Source organism: Phalacrocorax aristotelis, chromosome 1 (assembly GCF_949628215.1).
Source record: "Phalacrocorax aristotelis chromosome 1, bGulAri2.1, whole genome shotgun sequence".
Classification (NCBI taxonomy): domain Eukaryota; kingdom Metazoa; phylum Chordata; class Aves; order Suliformes; family Phalacrocoracidae; genus Phalacrocorax; species Phalacrocorax aristotelis.
In genome coordinates, this window is record NC_134276.1 from 211,976,600 (window position 1) to 212,000,778 (window position 24,179).

At 37.6% G+C, this 24,179-nt stretch overlaps 1 protein-coding gene across 4 annotated transcripts in view; it reads left to right on the forward strand.

Annotated features, from left to right (window-relative positions):
- UPF2 (UPF2 regulator of nonsense mediated mRNA decay) overlaps positions 1-24,179 on the forward strand; it is a 72,558-nt gene that overhangs the window by 8,959 nt on the left and 39,420 nt on the right. For all 4 annotated transcript variants that reach the window (XM_075081606.1, XM_075081605.1, XM_075081607.1 and 1 more), the window contains exons 4-10: positions 3,966-4,126; positions 5,110-5,307; positions 7,148-7,297; positions 13,396-13,499; positions 14,019-14,104; positions 21,704-21,812; positions 23,141-23,254. In XM_075081606.1, the coding sequence (XP_074937707.1) occupies positions 3,966-4,126; positions 5,110-5,307; positions 7,148-7,297; positions 13,396-13,499; positions 14,019-14,104; positions 21,704-21,812; positions 23,141-23,254 (922 nt within the window). The remainder of the gene's footprint in view (positions 1-3,965; positions 4,127-5,109; positions 5,308-7,147; positions 7,298-13,395; positions 13,500-14,018; positions 14,105-21,703; positions 21,813-23,140; positions 23,255-24,179) is intronic.

The following is a 24,179-nucleotide window of genomic DNA, read 5'->3' on the forward strand; positions in this document are numbered from 1 at the left end:
CTGTATGATAGGAAATGGAAGTGGGGAAAAAAATTCTAAAAGATATGAAGAATGTTAAGAAACCATGAAGAAGAAGAAAGAACATAAGTGAACTGGGAGAGGGAAGTATACTTTAATGTTTACTTACACAACTGGATAAAAAAAATGACTGGATAGAGCCCTGAGGAGCCTGGTCTGATCTCATTGTTGAGCCTGCTTTGAGTAGGTCAGACTAGAGACCTCTTTATGCACCTTATCATCTGAATTGTCCTTGTGAACTTGGGTGCAAAGCTTTGTTTTGGGGAGGGAATGTGTTTATCACTGGATGAAGATAATTCTATTATTTATCTCTGTCTGAACTTTTAGATGTTTATTTTAGCTGCTTAATAAAAGTTGAGGAGTGAGTTTTGTTAAAGATCTAGGACTTCAGAAAAACTTTCCTGCCTAATTTTGTTCGCTTACGACGTGTCTGTGACAGGAGAGATGCATGGCATTTACATGCTGTGGATGTGCAAGGCATGAGGTCAAAGACAGAAACTTGCCCACTAAGAAGTCTGTGAATACTATAGAAATCTTCCTAACCTGTGGATTTCTGAGAAGTGATTGTGGTGATGTGTTGTTGGTTTTTTTCTTGGCTTTGTTTTGTTTTAAAAAAGGAATAATCCTATTGGAAAAAACAGTCCTCTGTGTATTTGAAACCTGATCCACTTTGCTGATAGCAACAGCTTTTATTCAGACTGTTACTCCAGAACTGGTGAAGTGAACAGGGAACAAACTGTTCCCTCTAGTGCAGCAACAGTGACATATGTTTAGGTCATGATATTTTGTCAGGTAAATACCTCTTAAATTTACCTCTGTCAGGAGAATGACTGTGAAATAACTCAAGCTGTACAGATTGGTTAATTGAAAATTAATACGCTAACCTTAATAGGGCTTTAATGTTGTGTTACCTGCTGGATAATGGGTAAAATTAAAGCATTATTAGACACAAGGGTTTCTGCAAGTAGATAATTAGGAAAACTACCTTGAGTTACGCTTTGACAGTAGAACCCAATGGTCATCGGGTCACACAGCTGAGGGCACGGTGGAATCTGCAGGCTGTGTCATTGGAAGGAAACAACTTGATTCCCAACTTCTAGTGTGAGTTTTCAAGAATGAGTGTTGGATATGGAAGAGACTTCTTTTTGCCTAAATTAAGGATCTTTTTTTAAGACCTGCTGAACTTGTTTTGTGGCACTTTGTGAAATTTGTGAATAAAGTAAGATAAGTACTGTATGCTGTACTTCTAATTGGTTATGAATTGCGCTTTTTAAAGTTTGCTTAGTATGCTTTAGCTTGCTTGAATTTGTTAACACTTGTCTTTTGGGAACTGAAACTGAGAACTGAAACTCTTGTACTGTTGTTGCAGCACTTTGCTCTTTTTTTTTTTTTAATAATAGCACAGAGCTTCAGTGCTCATGTTTATGAGGCTGCTGGTGTATTTTAAACTTAAAATATGTACCTAATGGATAGCTGTCTCCTTGGAAAGGCTATGAATTGGCACATAACATGTTTCCTGGATCCAGACTGAACCACTGCACTTTAGAAATTTAGTGGTTATTTAACTTGTTAATTTTCCTTGCTCTGCTTTGCAGGAGCAGGTAATACATGTTTTATAGGTGAGCTTTTGTAAGAGGGTCAAGCAATAGAACTTCTAGCGTTACTGCGTCTTGCCCTCTAGCAAGACATCTGTGTCAAGTCTTGCTTCTGAGCAGATAGGGATTTTGTTGCTCACCCTGTGAATGTGTTGTGTACAAAGATGACTTTTGTTTTATGATTAACGTGGAACTGAAAAAAGCCATGCCTGATATGCCTCAACTTATATTCCTTAAACTGTTTTAGAATTTTTATGCCATAAAATGTTTGGGTCTTTTGGCAAGAATGTGATTGTACACTTACTACTTAATAAAAGCCTAATCATAATGTAATGATGCAACCTGCTTTAGGAATTACGGCATTCACACGTTATTTCAAACTGTAGCTTCTGATGCTTTCACCTCAGTGCAGGGTGTGTTGGCAGTGGTTAAAGCCGGTTAGGCCAATGTTACTAGCATTATTCAAACTACTGTAAAACAAATTGGAAACTTGCTAGGCAAGCTCATTCTGTCAGCTCCCCTTTGAAAGTCCATGTTTCATCTGAGCCCGTTTGTATCTCACATGTAGTTGGGCCCCCAAACAGCTCCGCTGGCCTGAAGTGTCCCTTACTGGTAAAGAACTGACTGTGCCTTGTCCTTGCAAGAACCGTTCATGCAGAGTGGATTGTGCCACAGATGGGGAAGATGCACTTCTCAGGAGCTCATGCTGGGGACAAACTAGAACATTGCTCAGTGTATTCCGAGTTAACCCAAAAATCAAGGATTGACAGTCTTTTGTCAGCCTGCTGTGGCAAGCTTTGTACTAGCAGAGATTACCTTGTTCTTGATATTTGGTTCAAACTACTGAAAGTTCTTGATAATTGTTGCATAAAATCCAGGATGTTTTGTATTACTGGCTTGTATAGGGACTCTGTAGGAGGTTTGTTATTTATATTCCTTTTTGGTATGTGACTTTAGAAGTTGTACGACACCTTATCAGAATCAAGAAGTGTACTTTTTGGTTGTTTATAACTAATAAGTTGAACTAAATGGATGGTAACTTGCTGATAGCTATAAGAATGTATTTAGTCCAAGAGTTTTCAAGGGACTTAAGGAAAAATATTTTTTTTTTTACAACTTTTCTCTTAGAAATTGAGAAAATACATGAGCATGTATGGGGAGAAAAGCCGTATGTTACTTTCTAAAATTTTATAATGTTAACATCAGCTTTTGGTGTTTTCTGAAATAGTAGGTAATTCTAGATTACTCCCATTTCTTAAAAATACATAGTTAAAGTGAATCAAAGCAACCAAATGCAGTGAGCGGTAAAAGGGAATCCTTTGAAAACGAGGCAAAGATTTGTCTTTCTGAAATGAAAGATACATTGGTAACTTGCAGTCCTAGTATTTACTGTATGATTTTACAAAGCGATGTCAATTTAAAATGCCTTGGCTTTCAGAATGCATACAGGGCTTTACGTAGTCTCTGTTTTAGCGTGCTCCTGTAGAGATCTAGTCTTGTCAAACAGATTACATGAAGTTTTATATGACTTTGAAAGTGGATCGTGAAGACTGGCAAAATCAAAAAAGATGTAAAGAGTAACACTTTTGAACTATATTGTCCTTAAAAACAAGTGAGACCATTTTTAAGCTGGTATAGGGTTAGGCCTTAATTGGCGTTAGATTAGAAAGAAAATTGAGTTGTACTGCTTCCCTGTCCAGTTCTGAGTGGTGATTATGCTCCTTCAAACACAAGTTGCTTTTGACAATAGATTTTGTTTTTAAATATAAAAATTTAGAACAAGTGTGGATAGTTTAATAGAAGTAAACAAAAAACAAGTGAAAAAGAACTGTAACTGCTCTTAATTTGGACTGATAGCCTTAAAATAACTTGGTTTGTTGGAAAATTAATGGGCTGGTTTTAATGTGGAACAATTTTTGAGCCTCCTGGCCACAATTGCCCATTTAATCATTTGAACAACATAGAAATGTATTGTTACAGATCCAAAGCAACTTTTGTCCAACTTCCATGTTAGTTGAATGTTTTACTTTACTACAAGATCCTTTTCATTGTGCAGGACTGTTACAGGACAATTGTGGCAAAAAATAAGTTGGCCTTTCTCTTTGGACATTGAAGTGTGAGAGCTTCTGTGACTGTACTGTCCTGAATGATACTGAAGTCGGTAATTCAGTATGGTTGCTTGGAAAAAATAGCATTGCTCAAATTTTTGCTGTTGCAGTCTAAACTAGGATACTCACAGGTCCCGCAGGGGGAAGGCTAGCTTTGCTCAATAGAGCAGTTGGTAGTGGTGCAACATAGCTCAAACACGTTTTAAGAAAGAAGGTTGTCTTACTGTAACTTTGATTCTTGTAGGCGCATTCTTCACTCCAAGGGAGAGCTGAGTGAAGATCGACACAAGCAATATGAGGAGTTTGCAATGTCCTACCAGAAGCTGTTGGCAAATTCTCAATCTCTAGCTGACCTTTTGGATGAAAACATGCCCGACCTTCCCCAAGAGAAACCAGCACCTGAGGGTAGGCTATCTTCTAAAACAAGTAAACAGGATGCCGGACTTTGCTTGGACGTGGTGGGAAAGCTAACCAAACCCTCTTACTGTGTGGTCTTCCCATTGATTTCTTTTTATTTAGGCTTTCCCCATTAAGGATATCAGTGAATGAATAATACATAAGTTTTTATTAAAGTAATTAAACCTAACACATAACTGTAACTATTGTGCATGCTGAGTAGTTATGGTAACTTAAGTAATGTCTCTTTAGATTTGTTTCAGGTAATATAGGAATAAATGGAAAAATGAAAGTGTTTTTAACTTAATCCTTTCCATTTTACATAATGCATTTTTAATAAAGAACTGTATATGTTAGACTTTTAAAATTAGATGTTGTTAAAAATTGAGTTTGAAGTATACGTCAGGTCATGGTGTTGTAGCAGGAACATATTGTTAAGCCAGAGAAGTCACTAGGTGGCTCTCTGACTTCCTGAGGCAAAGTACTGCGTTTAATGGGCAGAGCTATTCAGTGCCTTAATGAATCTCAAATTTTAGATTTAGAGATGTTGTTGAAACCATGACCGTACCTCTTGTCTGAAGTGATCTTGAGCTTAAAAAAAAGCTGTATTTCTTGAATGCCTCTGAATTTAAAATTATTCTTTTTAAACTTCTGTTCTTAAAATACAGTAGAGTACAGTTCATCATGCGCAAAGTGATTACTTTTTATGCTAATGCAGTTAGTGTTACACGTTTCCTTTCTAATACCACATAATGTGTTGCTTGATTTTATTTCATTTGACCTTCACTCCGACACTGTTTTCTGTCAATGCCAAATTTACAATTTTAAGATAGCTTATTGATATATCTGATATTAAGATTGGGTTGTTAAAAGTGGTAGTAATAAATACGTTAACATGTTTCTAAAAGTTTTTTTTTAATCTTTAGAGGTGCCTCCCTTTAGAAGGTGAGAAATTTGTGTAAATAACTTTCTTATGGTTTCACTATTTTCAGAACATGGACCTGGTATTGATATTTTCACACCAGGAAAACCTGGTGAATATGACCTGGAGGGAGGCATCTGGGAAGATGAAGATGCTAGAAACTTCTATGAGAATCTCATCGACTTAAAGGCTTTTGTGCCAGCAATTTTGTTTAAAGATAACGAAAAATGTTCCCAGAACAAGGATTCCGGCAAAGATGAATCAAGAGGTAGAATGCTTAGATGAATATTTTTTTAAAATATCTTGTCCAACTAGTATGCAAATTTTTTGGAAGTAATGAATCTCCAGTGAAGTAATTTGTGGTGATCAGGACAGTACACCAGTTTGGATTACTTTTTAGGGAGGAAACTATGTGGGATAGGGGTTATATCTGGGTATGGCATCTGAGGAAGAAAAAAAAGTAAATGCATTTTAGTATTGATAGAATTTTAAATTTAAAATAATTGGAGATTAACCAATGTGAGCAAATATTAACTTTTCTGTGAGAAACCTAAAAGCTTACCCTCTTTGGAAGACGTTAGTGTTCATTCTGGTTTTTCCACTAAATTGTCAGTGGTGGCCAACTATCTCCGTATAAAATTCCAGTAGATTAAAAGGCCTGGATGGGTCCTCACTTCTGAGGCAGCCCTAGGTTCACCACCTAGGTGGTGAAGGCATTGGTAGACTTTAGTTATAATGGGATAAAAATATCGTTCAGCAGCACTAGCGCGAAGTGGTTTTCTAATACACTTGCAGTAGGTCAGTGTTGAGTGTTAATGAAAATCCAACTTTATAGTTCATGGCCTTCTTTCTGACTTCTAAATTCTGAAATCTGCCTGTGGGGATAATTAAATGTTGGAGCAGCTTGCCTGGGGAGACTGGAATCTCTGCCTAAAGAGATTTTTTTTAAGACAACCGGAAAAAAAATCCCTGAGAAATCTGGTCTGAATACAGCGCTCATCCACACTGAGCAGAGGCTGAACTAGAGACCTCACCAAGGTCCATTCCAGACTAAATTAGTCTGTGGTTCTAAACAGGTTGTTTGCTTTGTGAGTCTACCATTTTCATATGATGCGTACACTGCTTAGTTGTCACATTTTTGTTTGAAAAAGTGTATGTATTTTAATAAGGCTATTTGCCTTCAAAATTTTTTTACATGAAGCATAGTCTGCAGATGAGGCTTGAAGGAGACCTAAAAGAATAGTAAAATGTTGTAGATAGTGATCTCTTGGGAAAGTGCTCAGTGCTGGACCAGTGTTGTCGAAGAAGAATATTAGCTATTCCTTTCTGAATCTTCATCTAGAGATTCATAGATTATTTGTATTCAAGGAAAATATGGTTTTTATTTTACCTTCTACATAGCATGTTATTTATTCAGTATCTTCTTCCTGTTCTGCTTTTTGCCTTTTTTCCTTGGTCTGTATAAAATACTTTCTCTTTACTTTGCTTTGACAATTTCGAGATCAGTTGAGCTATAAGAATTTGCAGTGCAAATATTAAATGAGAATGTGTACCTTTGAATCTGGCTCTTCTTGAATAATGTTTGTGATATTCATTTACTGCAGTTTTGGAGTGCACTGGTTTTCTGTCTGACCTTCCCAGTATGCAAGTTGTTTTTTTTGTTCAGTTGATTGGGTTTCTTTTTGCTTGTACTTTCCATTTGATTGCCTGGCAATCAATTTTAAGCATTTTAACTTTTGGACTTAGATTGCTCTGTTTCTGAATATCTTGTTCCGTTTGAATGTATGCTTGCCGTCCAATGAAGACGTAGCAGCTATAGTTCAGAGCAAACCAAAGCACTAAAAACTGTTGGCAGTCCTTAACAGACCCCAGTGTAGGTAAATGTGTGCAGTTTTCAGGTGTATGGGTAAAGCTGTATGAAGAATATCAAACCACTGAGACCTCTCAGATTAGACAGTATAGTCTCAAGAAGTAGATATTCTTCCCATTTCCTTTTAATGAGACTAAGACACTAAAGAGACGTATGTTTAGCAACGTGACTCTTCCTGTATTCTAATTGTGACTGCATGTGTTTAATAGTTTAGTATTTCTGCTTGACTTTTAAATAGATTCAAAAGATGCCAAAGATAATAAGGAAGCACCTGGGAGTGAGGATTTGGAGTTGGAGCTGGAGAACCTGGATATTAATGATGATCCTCTGGAGTTAGACTGTGGAGATGAGGCCGAAGATCTTACAAAAAAGCTTCTTGATGAGCAAGGTAAAAAGAACTGGTTTTAGGAATTCTTTGTTGTTTCCTGAATTTTTTTTTTTGAGTTTTTAGTCAGTAGGTAGAGTGACTTAAGGGAGAACTACTTATTTATTTATGAAACTTTAGTAGCTAGAAACTGCTAGGATTGTGGTGAAGAATGCATTTGTAACAAGGCATTCAGATACAAGTGAAAAGTGTTATATGGAGGTTTATGTGGTGAAGGTTACAGATTTCTTCACAGAGCTTTCAAAAATAATCAAATGTGAAAGTGGTTGTCTGAAAAGTGACTAGAAAGAAGTACGAGGACTTCGGTGCATAAATGACTTTCTCAACAAGTGTGCTTGGGGTACTAATGAAATATTATCTGGTTTTAACTTCTGTTGAAATCTAAGATTCAGCTCTGCCTTTCGGTCTTATTAATTGTTAAAGACTCTTCTGTTGATATGACTTTACATAGCAGGATTTAAGAATTCTGACATCTAATGATGCATAAAGGGCTGCAAATAGCACCTGGGAAAATGTAGCTGTGTTAGTTTTACTAGGGGAAACAGCAGCAAAATGTAAGTCATAAGGAAAAACTATTAAGAAACAAGTTTTTCTTTCAGTGGTACTGAATAGTGGAAAGACCTCCAGCTATCAGTAAGGGAGGTACCCGTAGATGGTCTCTTGGAGTCAAAAGGAAAAAGAGCAGTTCATTCTGGATTGCTTACAGCCTGCTAGATAGGCCAAAAATACTTTGTCAATAGACTTCTAAAGGAATGTGGATATCTCCTCTGTGTCTTTTTTTGAAGGGATTCTTGACTTGATAGGATGAAGATTATTCCAAACATAAAGACAAAGCCAAATAACATGAGTGTGAGATCCTGTAGAAGTGAGGCAGGAATAATGGGAGGAGGTCAGAAACAGAAGATGCAGTCTCTGTATAGTTCTAGCTCACTGGGGGGCAATGCCCATTTGAGTATGTACAGTAGCACAGAAGGGACAGATGATCGTGCTTTTGATTGTAAAAGGAAGGTGATGTGTGTTTTGTCATAATATAAAATATTAACCACCAATACTAGTTTCTGTTTTTACACTGGCTATTGTCTGAGCATTAAACATATTCCCATCTGAAAGGGTAAACTAAAATGTGTCAGAAGGGGGTTTATTTTTTATCATTAAACAGCCAGCCCTTAAAGAAAGCCTGTTACTTTCTACTTTGTGAAGGTAATGTCATTTGGGTCACAGTGTAGGCTTTTTATTAGTGGAGAACTGTTGCTTCGTGATTGTCTTTGCTGATTAGTTTATTTTTGTGAAAAATGTAGAACCTTAGTGTCTTTGCAAACTCTATACCTTTGTCAAATTTCTTTAATACTGACAAGGACTTTCATAAATTAATGGTAGAAATTAAAATAGATATGATTGCCACATCTCTCCTAGAAAACTAGGCTATAAATTAGCAGCGTGTAAGTGTTACTCGAAACATCTAGAGGAACACAATAGTTGGGTTCTTTGGGGGGGTGTGTGTGTAATTCTGAACACCCCTAGTTGGCAGCACCAGATATACAGAATTAACAAAAATCTGTATTTAGATGTTGTTTCAAGTTCTGTGATTTATTTCCATCTACTGAACAGGTAGATCTCTTAAGTAAAATTTGCTTAGGTTTGAAATGAGGAGAATTAGGTGTTCTTCAACTGCAAAATATAGCTTTAACTTTTCTTCATATGTACTGAATTTTTGTGTATCTGTACTTCAGGTAAGTTAGTAGTAATGTTTTCTGCAAAGCCAGCAAAGAAAGAAACCACTGTATTATGAGACTATTACAAATATAAAACAGAGTATTCCTAGGTTGAGATGGGCCTTTAATATAAAAAGGGAGGGTGCATGAGGTATATCAGGGTCTTAGATGTAAAGTCCAAGATGAAGAAAAAAGGTATCTTTAGTTATTATGATAATCTAGGGGTGTGGGTTTCATTGCCAGAGGGAATAAGTAAATTATTGAGGGGGGAAATAGGATAAATAGGGTAGGCAGTCCAGTCAGACGGTAGGCGCTGCCCATCTGTTGTTAATTCTTCATCTCCTTCTGTCACTTCTCTTCAGTGTTTTCTCCCCTGTCCAAATATGAGGGAGACACTGCAGTTTTCCAAAGTGTGTGTTTAAGATATGAGATGTAAAAGGAAAGTTGACGCTGTTAGTTGAATTACCAGGAATTCAGCTAATTTATTTTGTTTCTCTATTGTATTAACTTTGAGTGAATCTTAATTTTCTTATTTCAATATGCTCAGGGAAGAGAGAGGGAGCAGTTAGCACCGGAGCTGAAAATAGTGACGGAAAACATGCTGAAAGAAGTGAGTTTTGAGGTTGTTTTTAAAAGAGAAGATAAAACGTTAAAAATGAAGCTGTGTGAATGGAGACAAAGATGTTAAGGAGTGGCCAGGGTGGAAGGCATGAAGAGTACTGTGAGCAGAAGTCTGCTGTTAATATATATCTAGTGCCAGTTTTTGTAAGGTTGGTCAGCAGCAGAGATGATGTGTAGAAGTGAGTATTAAATCACAGAATGCCCTGAGCCGGAAGGGACCCACAAGGATCATGGAGTCCAGCTCCTGTCCCTGCACAGGACAACCCCAAATTCACACCATGTCTCTGAGGGCATTGTCCAAGTGCTTCTTGAATATCACCAGGCTTGGTGCCGTGATGCCTCCCTGGGGAGCCTGTTCCAGGGCTCCACCACCCTCTGGGGGAAGAACTTTTCCTAATACCCAACCTAACCCTCCCCTGGCACATCTCCCTGCCATTCCCTCGGGTCCTGTCGTTGGCCACCAGAGAGGAGAGATCAGCGCCTGCCCCTCCTCCTCCTCCCCTTGTGAGGAAGCTGCAGACCATGCTGAGGTCTGCCCTCAGCCTCCTCTTCTCCGGGCTGAGCAAGCCAAGGGACTTTAGCCACTCCTTATATGGCTTCCCCTCTAAAGCCTTCTACCAACTCCGTGGCCTCCTCTGGACACTCTCTAGTAGCTTTATACCCTTAATGTCCTGTGGCGCCCCAAACTGCACCCAGCACTCGAGGTGAGGCCGCCCCAGCGCGGAGCAGAGCGGGACAATCGCCTCACTGTTAATTTTGCTACAGTCAACAGTAAGAGTCAACTCTGTTGGTTTTGCTACACTGTTTAGAGAGTTAGCAAAGTTCCTATCAGAAAAGCAGAAATTTAATAAAGGTTTAAAAATATTCGTTAAGAAATTTTTTTTTGGACTTGGGTGACTTGTGAGACTAGATTCTGAACACATTCCTCAGTGAGGCTTTGATTGAAGATGATGTTTAACATGATGCTTATGCCTAAGCGCTGTGCAGAGGGGGAATCCAGCCAAAAATTTGCTCACAGTATTGGTTTGTACCATCCAAATGTGAGGGCTCCTGCATGAACAAATTCATTACAGAAGCTCGTCTCACAGAGGAATAGCTACGAGCATTACAAAAGCACTTCTGTTACTTCTGCTGTCTGGGTGATACTATACAAAGTAGACTGAAGCTTTCATGCAGAGTGAAGTTTCTAGGAGAGAGCCCTCTGCAAGTTTTTAGTTCTGTAAAAAATCAAAAAAGAAGTTAATAGAAGTATAAGATAATAGAATAAGGGAGCCAGGGCTTTCTCAGAAAGTATGTGTGTGGGGGGGGGGAAGGCAAATAACTATAGTTACTGCTGTAGAAAATTATTTGGCACCAATTGTTGCAGGAGAACAACTTTACTAAGTCCGTCCTTGGGATCTTCTCATATTCCTCCCTAGAAATTGCAGGATTGTATGTGTTTCTGGTTAAATATAAAGGTGCTTAAAAAGAAGAAAATAATTTTTCTTTGTCTCTTCAGTGATCTTACTGCATGATTTGATCTGCACCCAGATGGACTATTACAAGTAGTCTGACCATAATTGTTATGCGTTACTATTTGTAGTAAATTTTTCAGAAGAGGTAATGCAGTTTTAAAATGTGATGATGCAAGACTGACACTTGGGAAGATCAAAGTGAACTATTTTTTTGCATGAATTGCATACTTAGAATTGTTGTTTGCCTTAGAGAAGGAAGCTCTGACCATTTCATTTCCTGTCACTCTGAAATTCTTAGCTTTCTGTTTTAAGTCCCAAACCTGCTTCAGCTACTGCAAAAAAGCCTTTCCACTTATAAATGATCCACATACTGTGGTGAGAAAGAAATACCTAGAAATATAATGTGAAAATATCTGTAGCTCTCCAGTGAGGGAGAGGACCAGTGAGAGAAGAGATCTATCTGGGAACTATTGAAACTGAATGTGATAGCAGGGCCTCTTGAAAGGTTGTCTTGAAAAGTGACTGAAATGTCGAAGACTTATTTTTTAAATTTATTTCGAGACCATTGAGTCAGTTTGAAAAGAAGACTAAGGTGAGACAACTAACAGCTGTAAGGGAGAAAGGGGAAAATAAAAGGAGATAGGAAGGTGTGGCTGTAAATATCTAAATGGAAAAATATATTAGAACAAGATTTGCTAGTAAAAATTGTCTGGTTTGAGCTATTGCATGCATCCTAGTGAACTCTAACTTAGAGTATATGGGTGATGAGAGAGTCAGGATTCCTTGAAGCTCAGACAAAAGAGGACCATGAGGATCTGGAACATCTTTCTTTTTCTTCTTTTTTTTAATCCTTTCTTAATGAACCCTTGTCTCTTGTTCTTCCAACTTCTAGCTGCCTGTGCAAGAGAGGAGACGATGTCATCTGTTTCATTCTCTAGCATCTCCAAGATGGGGTAGTGGCAGTGTTCCTTGGAACAATTCTTGGTCTCTACCAAAGCTCAACCCCTGCCCCCAGATGTTTCCTCAAAAAACCCAAGGAAAAAAGTGCCATACAGCATAGCGTCTTTGTTTTCTCTTTGCCTTTCTCTAACTTGGAAAAAGGAGCTTCAGTCTTTTATGCTAGTTTGCCTTACTGTGTAGCCTGTAAAGGCAAAGTGACTTTACTGAGTCTCAGGTATTTTGTAATTTATTTGGGTGCAATTTCACCACTATCACATTCACCTTTTTGAATTCTGTCTGTCTCTGATCTGCTTACAAGTACCTTCCGGGTAGTCTTGTTGCTGCTGAGCATCCTCAAACTGAAAAAACCCCAAACATCATGCTCCTTTTTCAGGAAATGGCATCCTTTTGCGTTCCTTTGGCCAAGTAAGGGTTCTTTCCAAGTGGTTGTATTATAACTCATCGTGGCTCATGTTGTGCTATAGAGCAAACTAGACTCTTCTCCAGGACTTAGTAAAATACGGAAAATTTTTGAAGTATACCATGTTTTGCAATTAAAGGGTAACTGTAGGGGGATTGGTCTAGTGAGATCTTCATAGATGATGCCAGAAAACCTGAGTGTGAATGGTAGAGTTGTGCTGCTGTCTTTTACTTGAGTAGTGTTACTGACTCAGTTAGTAGATACAGGTCACTGTCACTGCTTCCTGTGCTGCAAATAACATGGAAGCAGTTGCTTGAAAAGCAAGTTGTCACTTGCCTTGCAACTGCTACATGATCAACCCTCCATCCTTGTTGCTTTATGGTTCTCTGCTCTGGTTTCTGTACAGCTGAAAGAATTGAGTTGGCCTCTAGCTTTTACAGCCTCAAGTGAAAAGATGTCAAACACGTACTGGATGAAAGAATGGCCTTAATGGACATTTTTGATCAAAAATTCTGTTTCTCCTGCAGGGCAAACATGCATTAAAAATAGAATCCACAATTGCATATAAATGTTTTGCTGGGTTTTCCCCCTCCCATTCGGGCCTTCTTATTTTCTTCCCTCCTTCTATAGCCTGAAGAAATTACCATAGTTTTCTAGGAATATATATTTATTGTTACTCCTGACATAAATTAGGAGGTAGGGAACTTCATAAATTGGAAGACAAGTTTTAAAGGTGTTTTTTTTTTTTTACTTTTGTCATCATAGACCATCAATGGATTTTTTTTTTTGCATTAAAAAATTAAGTTCTGTACTTGTCATTTTATCTTTTTTTTTTAATCTGTGGATGAGTATTTAACAACTAAACATTACAAATGCACCGTGTTTGAGGAATGAGATCGTAAATCATATTTCATAGCTTAAAGATGTGTGCTGCTTGTTTATTCACTCTGTTAGAACAAGAGGATGAAGAAGCCAGTACTGGATCTCATTTAAAACTTATAGTAGATGCTTTTCTTCAGCAACTTCCAAATTGTGTCAACCGAGACCTCATAGACAAGGTATAGTTATAGTTTTCTTTTCCCCCCCCCAACTCTTAAAAGCTATAATGCTTTGGAAATAAAGACTTGAAGCTTTGGAGTCTAGCAGTAATGGAATTCATTTTTAACCTGGAGGAAATATTTTATTTTTCTCACTTAGTCACCCATTGCCCAAATACCACGTGATACTGGTTTTGTCTGCCTGTTCTCTTATGTGTTAGTTTGTTTTAGAAGTAGACTTGGCTTTTTCCTTTCTTCTTACCGTCATCCCCTGACTAATTACTCCCCATCTACCTAAAACTGCTTTCTCCCTTGTGTTGATCTAAAGAATCAGTCTGTATTCCTGTAACTAGACGTGTTTCCTAATTTTGTCAGTTCTAGACAAAAATGAAGATTTTTTTCTTTATGGTTGTTTTTAAAGCAGCTGCATGTTACAGGAATAGCTCTGTAAAAGATGCTTTTGAAAAGCATGTTATATTGCCTTAAATAAAAGCCCACTGCATTAAAGGTGAAGTATTACATCGACTTTTCTTTTTATAGGCAGCAATGGATTTTTGCATGAATATGAATACAAAAGCCAACAGAAGAAAACTAGTACGAGCACTTTTCATAGTTCCTCGACAAAGGTAAGAACGGAAGGGGAACAAGCTGGATCCACCCTTTGGTTATTTAACTTAACACACGTATATGTGTTGTAACCAGTTAAAGTACTGAAGACCAGTGCATATTCCAAGTTGGATTTGTTTATTCCTGATTGCATTTCTGGAGTGATACACGCTAGAGCACCAAAGAAACGCTTGGGATTAGTGATCAAGCAATTCACCACAATAATTTGCCATAGCAGTGTAAATTTTCTTTTTTTAATAATTAGTTTATCTTTTCTGGTACTTATGTGTCTATAGTGGATCTTTTCATGACTTTAACTATGAAAACAACAGCAAAAACTACCTTCTATAAAAAAAGGAGGATATATGTCATTCAGGAGAACTTGGCGCTTTTTTATAGAAAAGCCTATGAATAGTTAGAGCACAATGTAGTTTAGGAAGGAGGATCTCTTGTGATATGTTAATTCTGGCTTTTTATGTTCTGGAGCAGAGCTGGTTCTAGGCCAGCTGGTTTAGAGAAAGCAAGGATAAGAGTTGGAGCCTGGCCTCTTCCATCGTGTAGGTCTGTCCCTGTAGAGTTTTCCTGTTTCTCCTTGTCTCTCTCTTTATCTGTAAGAGAGGTCCCTGCACTTACAGGAGGAGCCTTGCTTAGAAATGATTGCAAATATTGAGGTAAAATTGTTAAATTCACTGGAAGAGTAATATATTTCTCTGTTCTCTGGTAAACTTGCACCTTAAATAGGTGCAGTTATGAAGGAGTCACCTCTCTCGCTCCACCTTGTCTTTTTTCTCCTGAGAGGTTGTTTTAATGCTGCTTTTAGCTTCAAATGTTTCATCTTCATCTTGAATTTCCTGTTGGAATTCACACCACTTCAATTCCATTCCCCTTTAACACCAGGGGGAAAAAATGGATTGTCCATTTCGTCTCAAGACTTTAGCATAGACTTCTGCTTTGAGTAAACAGACTGTAGTGTTTCGTTTTCCTTACTTTTAATCATTTTGTTCTTGCATTGTGTTTTCAACCTTAATTTTAGCCTATTTCTGCATCCCATCTGTAATAAGGATCTGCCGTGCTCATAACCCTTCTCTCTTAGCCATATATAAACCGACGGTTTGTTTGCTGTCTGTATGCATTAACCTGACCCTATGTCGATACTAGTTTTGCAATTAGAAGTGCGCATTATCTTTCATTCTCTTATGTATTATTTTCTCTAAAAATTATGGTTTTGATACCTCAGTCTTTGGAGACTTTGATAGATGTCTGTGCCTGAAATATGAATTGCTGACAGAGGAGGAAGGCACTTGAATATCTTCTGTGTTATATGTAACAAGTGCTCTTCAGCCCAAATTTATGTTGTAAAGGAAATAACATTTCTGTTTATCAGCCTGCTGATAATTGTGAAATGGATCAAAACACAATTTGAGAAGGACTTGACTCTTTATCATGGCCTAGAACGTCTACGCACCTACAGCATTGTAAATCAGCAGGATGACTTTGACTTTTGTCTCCACCTCTACCGTAATAGAGAATTTTCCATGTTTGTTTGCAAAATGGAAGCGGGTTGTTGGCTGGTCTGTAAACATACGGTAATATTTGCACCACTGCCCTGTATTTGTTCCTGGTGCTGTAAATTCCAGATTGCTCAAATTGATCATTAACTCTTGGAACCTCTTTGAAGATGAACGATTTTCTTTCCATAATCCTTAATAATAAAGTGCACTAGATGATAATGATCTAAAGTAACTTGTTGACATTGCGCAGAGCAAAAGAGGTAGTTTCAAACATGAACAACTTGATGGCTTGCAAATTCAGCAGTGTGGTTTCATAGATACCCTGAAAGCAAAAATTAAACTCCTTGTGTATTGTAGTATTAAAAGCAAAGAGATGTGTCTTTGATCAGGCTGTACTAGGAATGTAGTAGTTGCTAGAAACGTATAGAGTCTCCACATTGCCGCTGTTTTGTCGTCTTCCCAGTGTTAGTTCCATTATCCCACAAATTTGTCTTAAAAATTAATAACAGTTTGAAAAAGATTAATTTTCTGTAGGAACTCAGTAGACCAGTATAGATGGTGTGGTTGGCTCAAGGCACGGCTATCTTCATAGTAGTTCTGTAGTAGTTGGAACTAATACTGAAGTGAATGGCTCATCTGATCGCTGTTGTTCTTTAATTATAAATATTCTTAATATTAAGAAATATTACTATTCCATGTATAACTCTCTTTTTTCTGCTGTCTGCTCTGAGACCTTCTGGGCTAACGAATACTCCAGCTTCCTGTTGTAAGGTCTCACATTCAGTTGTATGTATTTGCCCATTCTTTTGCCTGGATTAGTGATGCCCATCTCCAGGCTACTAAGCAGGAGAAACAGGATGTTGACTGAGCTTCTTGTTCTGAACCACGAACAGTTACACTGAAGATACCATCTGAATTGCCCATAGATGCAGATGATTTTAAAGAGCAATCTATCCTGATACTTAAGTTAGCTTTTATTACTGCAGTTGGTAAAGGAGCAGTTCTGCTTTCTGTCTTGAAATCAATATTCTTCACTATGAACGTGCCGAGGCACTGGCACAGGTTGCCCAGAGAAGCTGTGGATGCCCCGTCCCTGGAAGTGTTCAAGGCCAGGTTGGATGGGGCTTTGAGCAGCCTGGTCTAGTTGTCCCTGCCCATGGCAGGGGGGTTGGGCCGGTTGAGCTTTCAATGTTACTTCCAGCCCAAACAATTCTATGATTTATAATCCTGTGAAAAACTCCAGGTGTGTATATGGCACACAGTACTAACAGTTGCTATAAGATGCTACAAATCAATTTAGAAAATTATTTAACACGCTGCTTTGAAGCTTTGTGTACTATGCATTAAAGTTTTTATGTTCTGTATCTCTTCACTGAGCCATAATGATATGTCTTTACCTTCTGTTATTGTTGTGTACTGTTTTTTTTCTAATTCCAGGAGTTTCTGCAATATCTCTCCAGCATACTGTGGGAGAAGAAAGCTTGCTGTGGTTATGTTCTTGAGGAGCTTTTTCTGTTTTTTTTTGTTTGTTTGTTTGCTTTTGTTTTTTGGGAGGTTGTTGGGGTTTTTCTTGTAAAAGGTTCAGAGGAGCAATGTCCTTATAGGATATAGATAAAGTAGTATATTTTCCAGAAGTGTTTAGTCTCCAAGCATATCAGATAATGCTGCTTAAGTCTAGCTGTTGGCCTGTAAGTCATAATAAGATATTTCAATAATAGAATAAGCTCTGTTTCTTCTCTTGAGAGATCAGTTTTAGGAAATGTGCAGACACAACAATTTTATCAAGAAAATACAAAACTGGTTTCATGTTTGAGGAGTAATGCGGACATTGAAAGTCAGTCATTATGCAGTGTTGCCAGGGAGCTTTTTTGCTCCCATGGGCTTGGGCTGATTGGGACAAATGCAGAATTCTTCAAGACAGAAAACTTAATTTGACAAAAAAGGACGTTTTTTCCTCAACTAACTGTAGATTAGTGTTAGTATGCAACATCATTGCACTGCTCTGTTGAATACTTATGAAAGGATCACATTTATATTTTCAGCTGCAATTTGAGCCTCCAACCCAACAGAACAGAAAGCCTTTTAAAAAGATTTTTTTTCAATGCTAGTATACAGGTGGCTTTCAGATTTGTGTTGAAAAATTGATTTAAAACTAAATATTAGCCTTTTAATTCAGGACTATAGAGTTTGCACTGAAGTGACACTACAGTGATTTAATCCATACTGCTCGCAGCTTTAGGGCATTTATGTGTAATTCTTTGCTATCTAACTGAATTATCTTCCTGTACAGATACACAAATATTTGTTTAACTGCATACTGCAATTTTATTGAAATTTTTTCAACTTCAAAAAATTTAAAATCTCTTTTCAGGCCTTAACTTCTAAACTATTCAAGACAAATGCTAAACAGTAAATAGAGCTTGTCGTGGCTTCTGATTTTTTTTTTTTAGGCAATTCCTATCTATGGTGATCTATGAAGCTGCAAGTTTATAAAGCAGGAGATCTGTTGTTCATTCTTACGGAATTTTTTTAACATTATCATTGGCTGTTCTTAACTCAGAAGTTAGCTGCTTCTTCAGTGTAAAATAGTTCTGAGCATTTTAACTCAAAAGTTGTAAAACTCCTGGAGATCACAGAATCCCAGGTTGGAAGGGACCTCAGGGATCGTCTAGCCCAACCTTTCTGGGAAGAGCGCAGCCCAGACAAGATAGCCCAGCACCCTGTCCAGCCGAGTCTTGAAACTGTCCAGTGTGGCCGAGTCAACCACTTCCCTGGGGAGATTATTCCCATGGTGACTGTTCTCACTGTGAAGAATTTCCCTCTCATGTCCAACCAGAATCTCCCCAAGCGCAACTTGTGTCCATCCCACTTGTCCTCTCCATGGGACTCCATGTAAAAAGGGAGTCTCCATCTTCTTAGTAGCCACCCCTTAAGTACTGGTACATGGGGATGAGATCCCCTCTAAGCCTCCTTTTCTCAAGGCTGAACAAACCCAGCTCTCCCAGCCTATCCTCATATGGCAGCTTCCCAGTCCTTTGATCATCTTGGTGGTCCTTCTCTGGACCCCTTCCAGCCTGGCCACATCCTTTTTGTACAGCGGGGACCAGAACTGCACACAGTGCTCCAGGTGTGGCCTGACAAGCGCTGAGTAGAGTGGGATAATGACTTCTTTCTCTCTGCTGGCGATGCCCTTTTTGATGCAACCCAGCATCCTGTTGGCCTTCTTGGCTGCAGCAGCCACTGTTTGCTCATACCTTCTTTCAGCTCTTTATCATGAGAATCTTCAATAGCAACATCCTTTTTGTTTAATTGAACTTGACTCATAGGTGTTTCAGTCTCATTTGAGGTTAAAATTGAGGGATGTGCTTGAGGTAAGGTGTTTATGTCACAGCTAAGAAATAAAAGCAAAAAGTGCTTATCTGACAGCATGCCAATTCCACAGCATCACTCTCTTCCCACTGAGCAGTGTGGGTGGGTGCCATTTTGTACCTGTTCAGGCCCTGTGAATATGCTGCATTTATCTGGATTATGATTACGCTTGTGAGGCAGGAGTTCTTGCTCTGTTGCGTCATTCTTTAAGCTGTCTTTCTGGTAGAATCCCAGTTAATAAATGCACAAAATGCCCCCTTCACTCTGGCTGGGTTTAAAATTTTGGATGCTCACGTTCTAGAGAGATTGCAATTAGTGCTTTAATTGAGCAAAGTTTTGTTTGTTTGTTTTTTAATAAACTAACATTTGAAATTCTCACAAAAAGATGTGCTCTGAGATATTTCACTGAAGTGCAGTCTGTGTGATCCAGAGGTCCAGAGTTGACTAGATTTCAACCCAAGGTATGTGGTGAGAATGACAGTGGTCAGAAGTAGTGGGTTTTTACTATGACAGTTTATATTTGGGGTGCTTGACATAGGCCCCAGAGAGTAACTGACTCATTCCTGATGCTAGATCTTGCTTCATAATGTAGAAAGAGCAGGAAGAGAAAGCAATAGTGTGGGTTGTGTTTTGTTTTTGTTTTTTACTTAATTTCTATCCCCTTCTCAAGAAAAAGAAATGCTTTTGGAGAAAACAAAAATAAGTAGTCAGATTAGCCTTAATGCAGGTACCAGTAGATGGTGCCACTGGTACTGCAATCTCTCCACTTCTGATCATGAATTTTTGTCTCCCCTGTGAGAGAGGGAACGAATTTAATCTCTGGCTGCCAGTTTCACAGTAATTGACCCTAGGCTTTTGCTTATTATATTTCACCTATTTAGAAATACCCAGTCCTAGTATTCTTCTCCATGAAGAAACCTTTTGTGTTTTGTGAGGGAATAACAACAATGTCCTCTAAGACTTGAATTTTCCCCCAGGTATGTTCAGTTTACAGAGATGAAATTATTAGCTCTCAGTAGGCAGGTACTTGTTCAGACCAGAATAAAACTTCCTGCTATTTGTCTTAAAAGAGATGCCATACAGAAATCCCTCAGTTAAAGCAATTCAGCTAAAGTCCTTTTTTAGTTTAGCTTGTGCATTTGTGTGTGCAGTAATGAGACTTCTTCTCTGAGAGTTAATGGCTAAATGCTTAATAACATCACAGTAATTTGCTGTGGCTAGTCATCCTTGACTGTGTGTTCCAACAAGCTTGAAAAATGTAAACACTGCTTCGGTTATTGATTAACAAGAGAGAATAAAATCTGTTAAATAGGTAACTGGGATACCTGCAATGTTTCACCAGGAGTTTTATGTATTATCACGAGGCTGCTTAGCTATGGGTCTTTCAGGTAGTATATTCTCATGCTTCTAAGCTACAATTTAAATGCATAATTATCCCTCTCTTTCTGTGAGTGGATATTAAAGATCTTGGAAATGTGCTCTAGTGACATAGCAGTAAAAAGGAGAGGGGAGGCAGTCATGTATGCCTGGTTTGGGGGTTTTTGTCTTGATAGTCTTCCAGTTTTACTTTGCCCAAGGCAAGCTCTGTGTCTTGACTGTGCTTTTAGGTTTTTTCAGCAGCATCTTTTTTTTTCCTTCTCTTTTTTTTTTTTTTTTTTTTTTCCCTAGCAGTAGGGAAAACCTTAATCTTTCTCAGGGTATAAACTCAAGATCTGTTTTTCCCTTACAGGCAATTTCTCACTAGAAGCATACAAATTTAAGATGTTTCTCTTCACTTAAACAGTAGGCTTGTTCTACAGTTCATCTGTTTACAGCATTAACTTACATTCTGAAAATAAAACAAATCCTTTTCTTCAGCTTGTTAAATGATATTATGAGGCCTTAGAATGCTGTTGGTTTCTCTGCATTTAAGTGATACATGCCCATTTATGCAAAGCAGCTGTGTTATAGTCTCTGTCCTGTTACATGATGCCACAAACCAGGTTTAAGGGCATTTATCTCATTTTTACAACCAGATAGTCTTTAATGGCAAGAAACAAAGTACAAATGAAGGAAAACACAAATTGCCCTCCAAAACTCCCTAAGGAAAACATGGGATACTATGAAATGGGTATGAAGGCATGTAATCAAGGCAGGAGAAAAGAAAAGAAAGGAAGTTCTGTAGAAATTTTTAAATATTACCATTTGTGGGAATACTAGCTGAGTTCTGGGGGAAAGGGTTGCCACATCACATCTGCTGAGCTTTGTTTTATGTAATAACACTACTACATTTATTTAGAACTCCACTGCCGTAAAAATAAAGATGCTCTTACCTTTCTTTTTATGTCTGCTGCTACTCTTTAAAAAAAAACCAACTGCAATAACAAATGGAGTTGTCTATTAGAATATTTCATTTTGCATATTGAGTGGGATCTGAATTTTGTGTATATTTGGTAATTTCTTAAAGATACAATTCCATAGTTAAGATGGCGTTTGGCATTTAACCTAAGGCAGTAGTTCTGAAAGGAAATTAAATGCGAAGGATTCCCATAGGGTGTGGTAGTACACCTTTTTGTATTGTTATTTCTAAATGGCATTGCAACCTAGTGTAAGCTGTAAGATTGCATGTACGTAGTTCTGTCAGTATATGCACATTTGTTCTTTTCACAAGCAAAATGGTAGCCGTACTTGTTAGACATAAATACATTCTTGTCTATAACATAAATGAGTTGTCTATTTGATCGTGTCCTTTGTTTGCAGGTTGGATTTGCTACCATTTTACGCAAGGCTGGTTGCCACGTTGCATCCCTGTATGTCTGATGTAGCAGAGGATCTTTGTTCTATGCTGAAAGGGGATTTCAGATTTCATGTACGTTTTGCTGGTTCAGTTTTTTGCGCTCCAATTAACCAGTCTGATAATTGTCATCTTTTGGGGAAAAAATAACAATTGATATTATGTAGATGCTAATTCTAAAATTTAGTGACTCTACTTAAAATATTTTTCTGTCATCAAGCAGATTTGTTATAGAAAACTAGATTTGTATGTTGAAAATTTTTTTGCAGATATATATGGACATATATGACAAATTGTGTTGTTTGTAGTGTCTTCCTTAATTTCAGGTGTTAAACAGATTAAAACGACCTATATAAGAGTTAAAATGAAAGTTGCAAAAACTAGAAACTGTGCTCCAACTGTGTTAAGAGTTTTCTGTTAATTAATAACTTACATTTAAAATGAGAACTGACCTATTCTAACAAAGATCCCCACTACAAGTTTACTATTGTAAGGTAGTGGTTACTATTGTCATGTAATGCTTAATTCTAAAAAATGTTTTTACAGTTTTCATCAACCAAAATTTTCGATGCCTCACAGACGTATTTTTCAATGTTGTTTGTTTTGCTTTGTTCTAAGTTTTGTGCTAGAATTGGTTATGGTGCACAGTGATGACTCCTTCACTGTTTTGTGAATTTTATGGTACAGGCTTCAAAATTTCTAATTTCTAATATTCTAAATTTCTGAATTTAATTCTAAATTTCTAAATTCTAAAATTCCTAATATTGGCGCTAAACACGTGTTTGAATTACTCAGACTTAAGTCTTAACTATGTGCCAAGTTAACTGTTGTCAGAAAAAGTTACTTCTCTGTGGAGAAATACAATTTTCTATTTTGCTGAACATGATTGTGTTTAGAAATAGAGATAAATTTGTGCTTCATTAGTGAAATTATGCTGGATGTCAGTGATTTTAAAAGAAAAAAAGGAAGAAAAAAGTCTGCACGTTATTAAACCTGATGGGAAAAAGCTGTCAATGTTTAGTATTTCCTTAGGGACTATACCAGTGGTCCTAGTCATATAGAGACTACTTACTGATAATAAAAATGTAGAATCTATGGTACTTAACCACTGCTTCACTGTGACAAAGTGGGGGTGGCCAGGTTGATGTGTGTAACTGTAGGTATATTAGAGGACTTAGGTTTTTTTGGGGGAGGCAGGAAGGTTGGGGAAGAAATTCAAAAGCTTCTGAAGAAGGCTGTAGAGAGAGTTTTAGGAAACCCAGTGATAAGTAAAGGTAGAGCATAAGGAACCAAACAAATATCAAACTGAATTCCCAAACTTATTAAATACATTTGGGTCAAAGTAATTTATAAGAGGGAGGTATTTTTGAGGGTCTAAAATCAAATGCTTTTTTTTTTTTAAGGTAAGAAAAAAGGACCAGATCAACATTGAAACAAAGAATAAAACTGTGAGATTTATCGGTGAGCTTACCAAGTTTAAGATGTTCTCCAAAAATGATACTCTGCACTGTCTAAAGGTTAGTGTGTGATAATCTTGTACTACTGTGGGTGCTGCTGATGTACCCCCCCTTCATACGTCTACTGCTGATGTTAACCATTAACTCATTGGATATGTCTGTTGCTAGTGTGTATGAGGAGTCTTTTGTAGCTGTTCTCCTTCCTCCTATGGGTGTAACTAAATTGCTAATAATTTTCTTGGTAAAGCGATGGTAGACATTGCTACTTATTCATCTGCGATATCTTACAAAACTGGAAGTGAGCTTTTCTTCCCATTCTGTAAAACCTTTAATTGAAATCAACATAGAAAATAATGGTAAGGAAGAGAGGTTAGAGGCAGAAAACTTTTCAGTGATGCAAGGAGAGGCTTATATGCCAACTTAGCAGGTGCTTTTGTTTATTGAGGAACAAAATAAACCTTTGGGAAGCATTAATCTCTGGCCATATCATCTCAGTTTGCATGCTGATAAACATTCAAATTTACCTTTGATGTCAGGTCCCAAATTAAAAATGGATTTTAAAAATAGAAGTGCATTCTCTAAAAGGTGGTTGAAGACTCACATGGGTTAAGATCCATTCCTCTGGGAATAGTTTCTATTCATTGACTCATTAAGTACGAAGCTGAGTTCTTAAAAAATTATATTAACTCATCATATTTCCCCTCTCATCTATAAGATATTGTAAAATATAAAGCTCCAATAATTTTTAGTTGTTGCTTCACTTAATACAATAAAATTAAATTTGGTGCGCTTTGAGGATTTTGTGTCTCTGTGCAAGATTCTTCAGTGGTTTTCCAGTCTAGCAGCAGGAATTTTAAAGCAGATATAACCGAGTTGGAAGCGGTATGGGAGAGGTTATAGTGTTTGTTTTAATATCGTAGTCGTCTTAGGCAAGGCTGAAGAAGCATCCTTGTTTTAGGTTTCTAGAGCCTAAATTTGGGGTCTG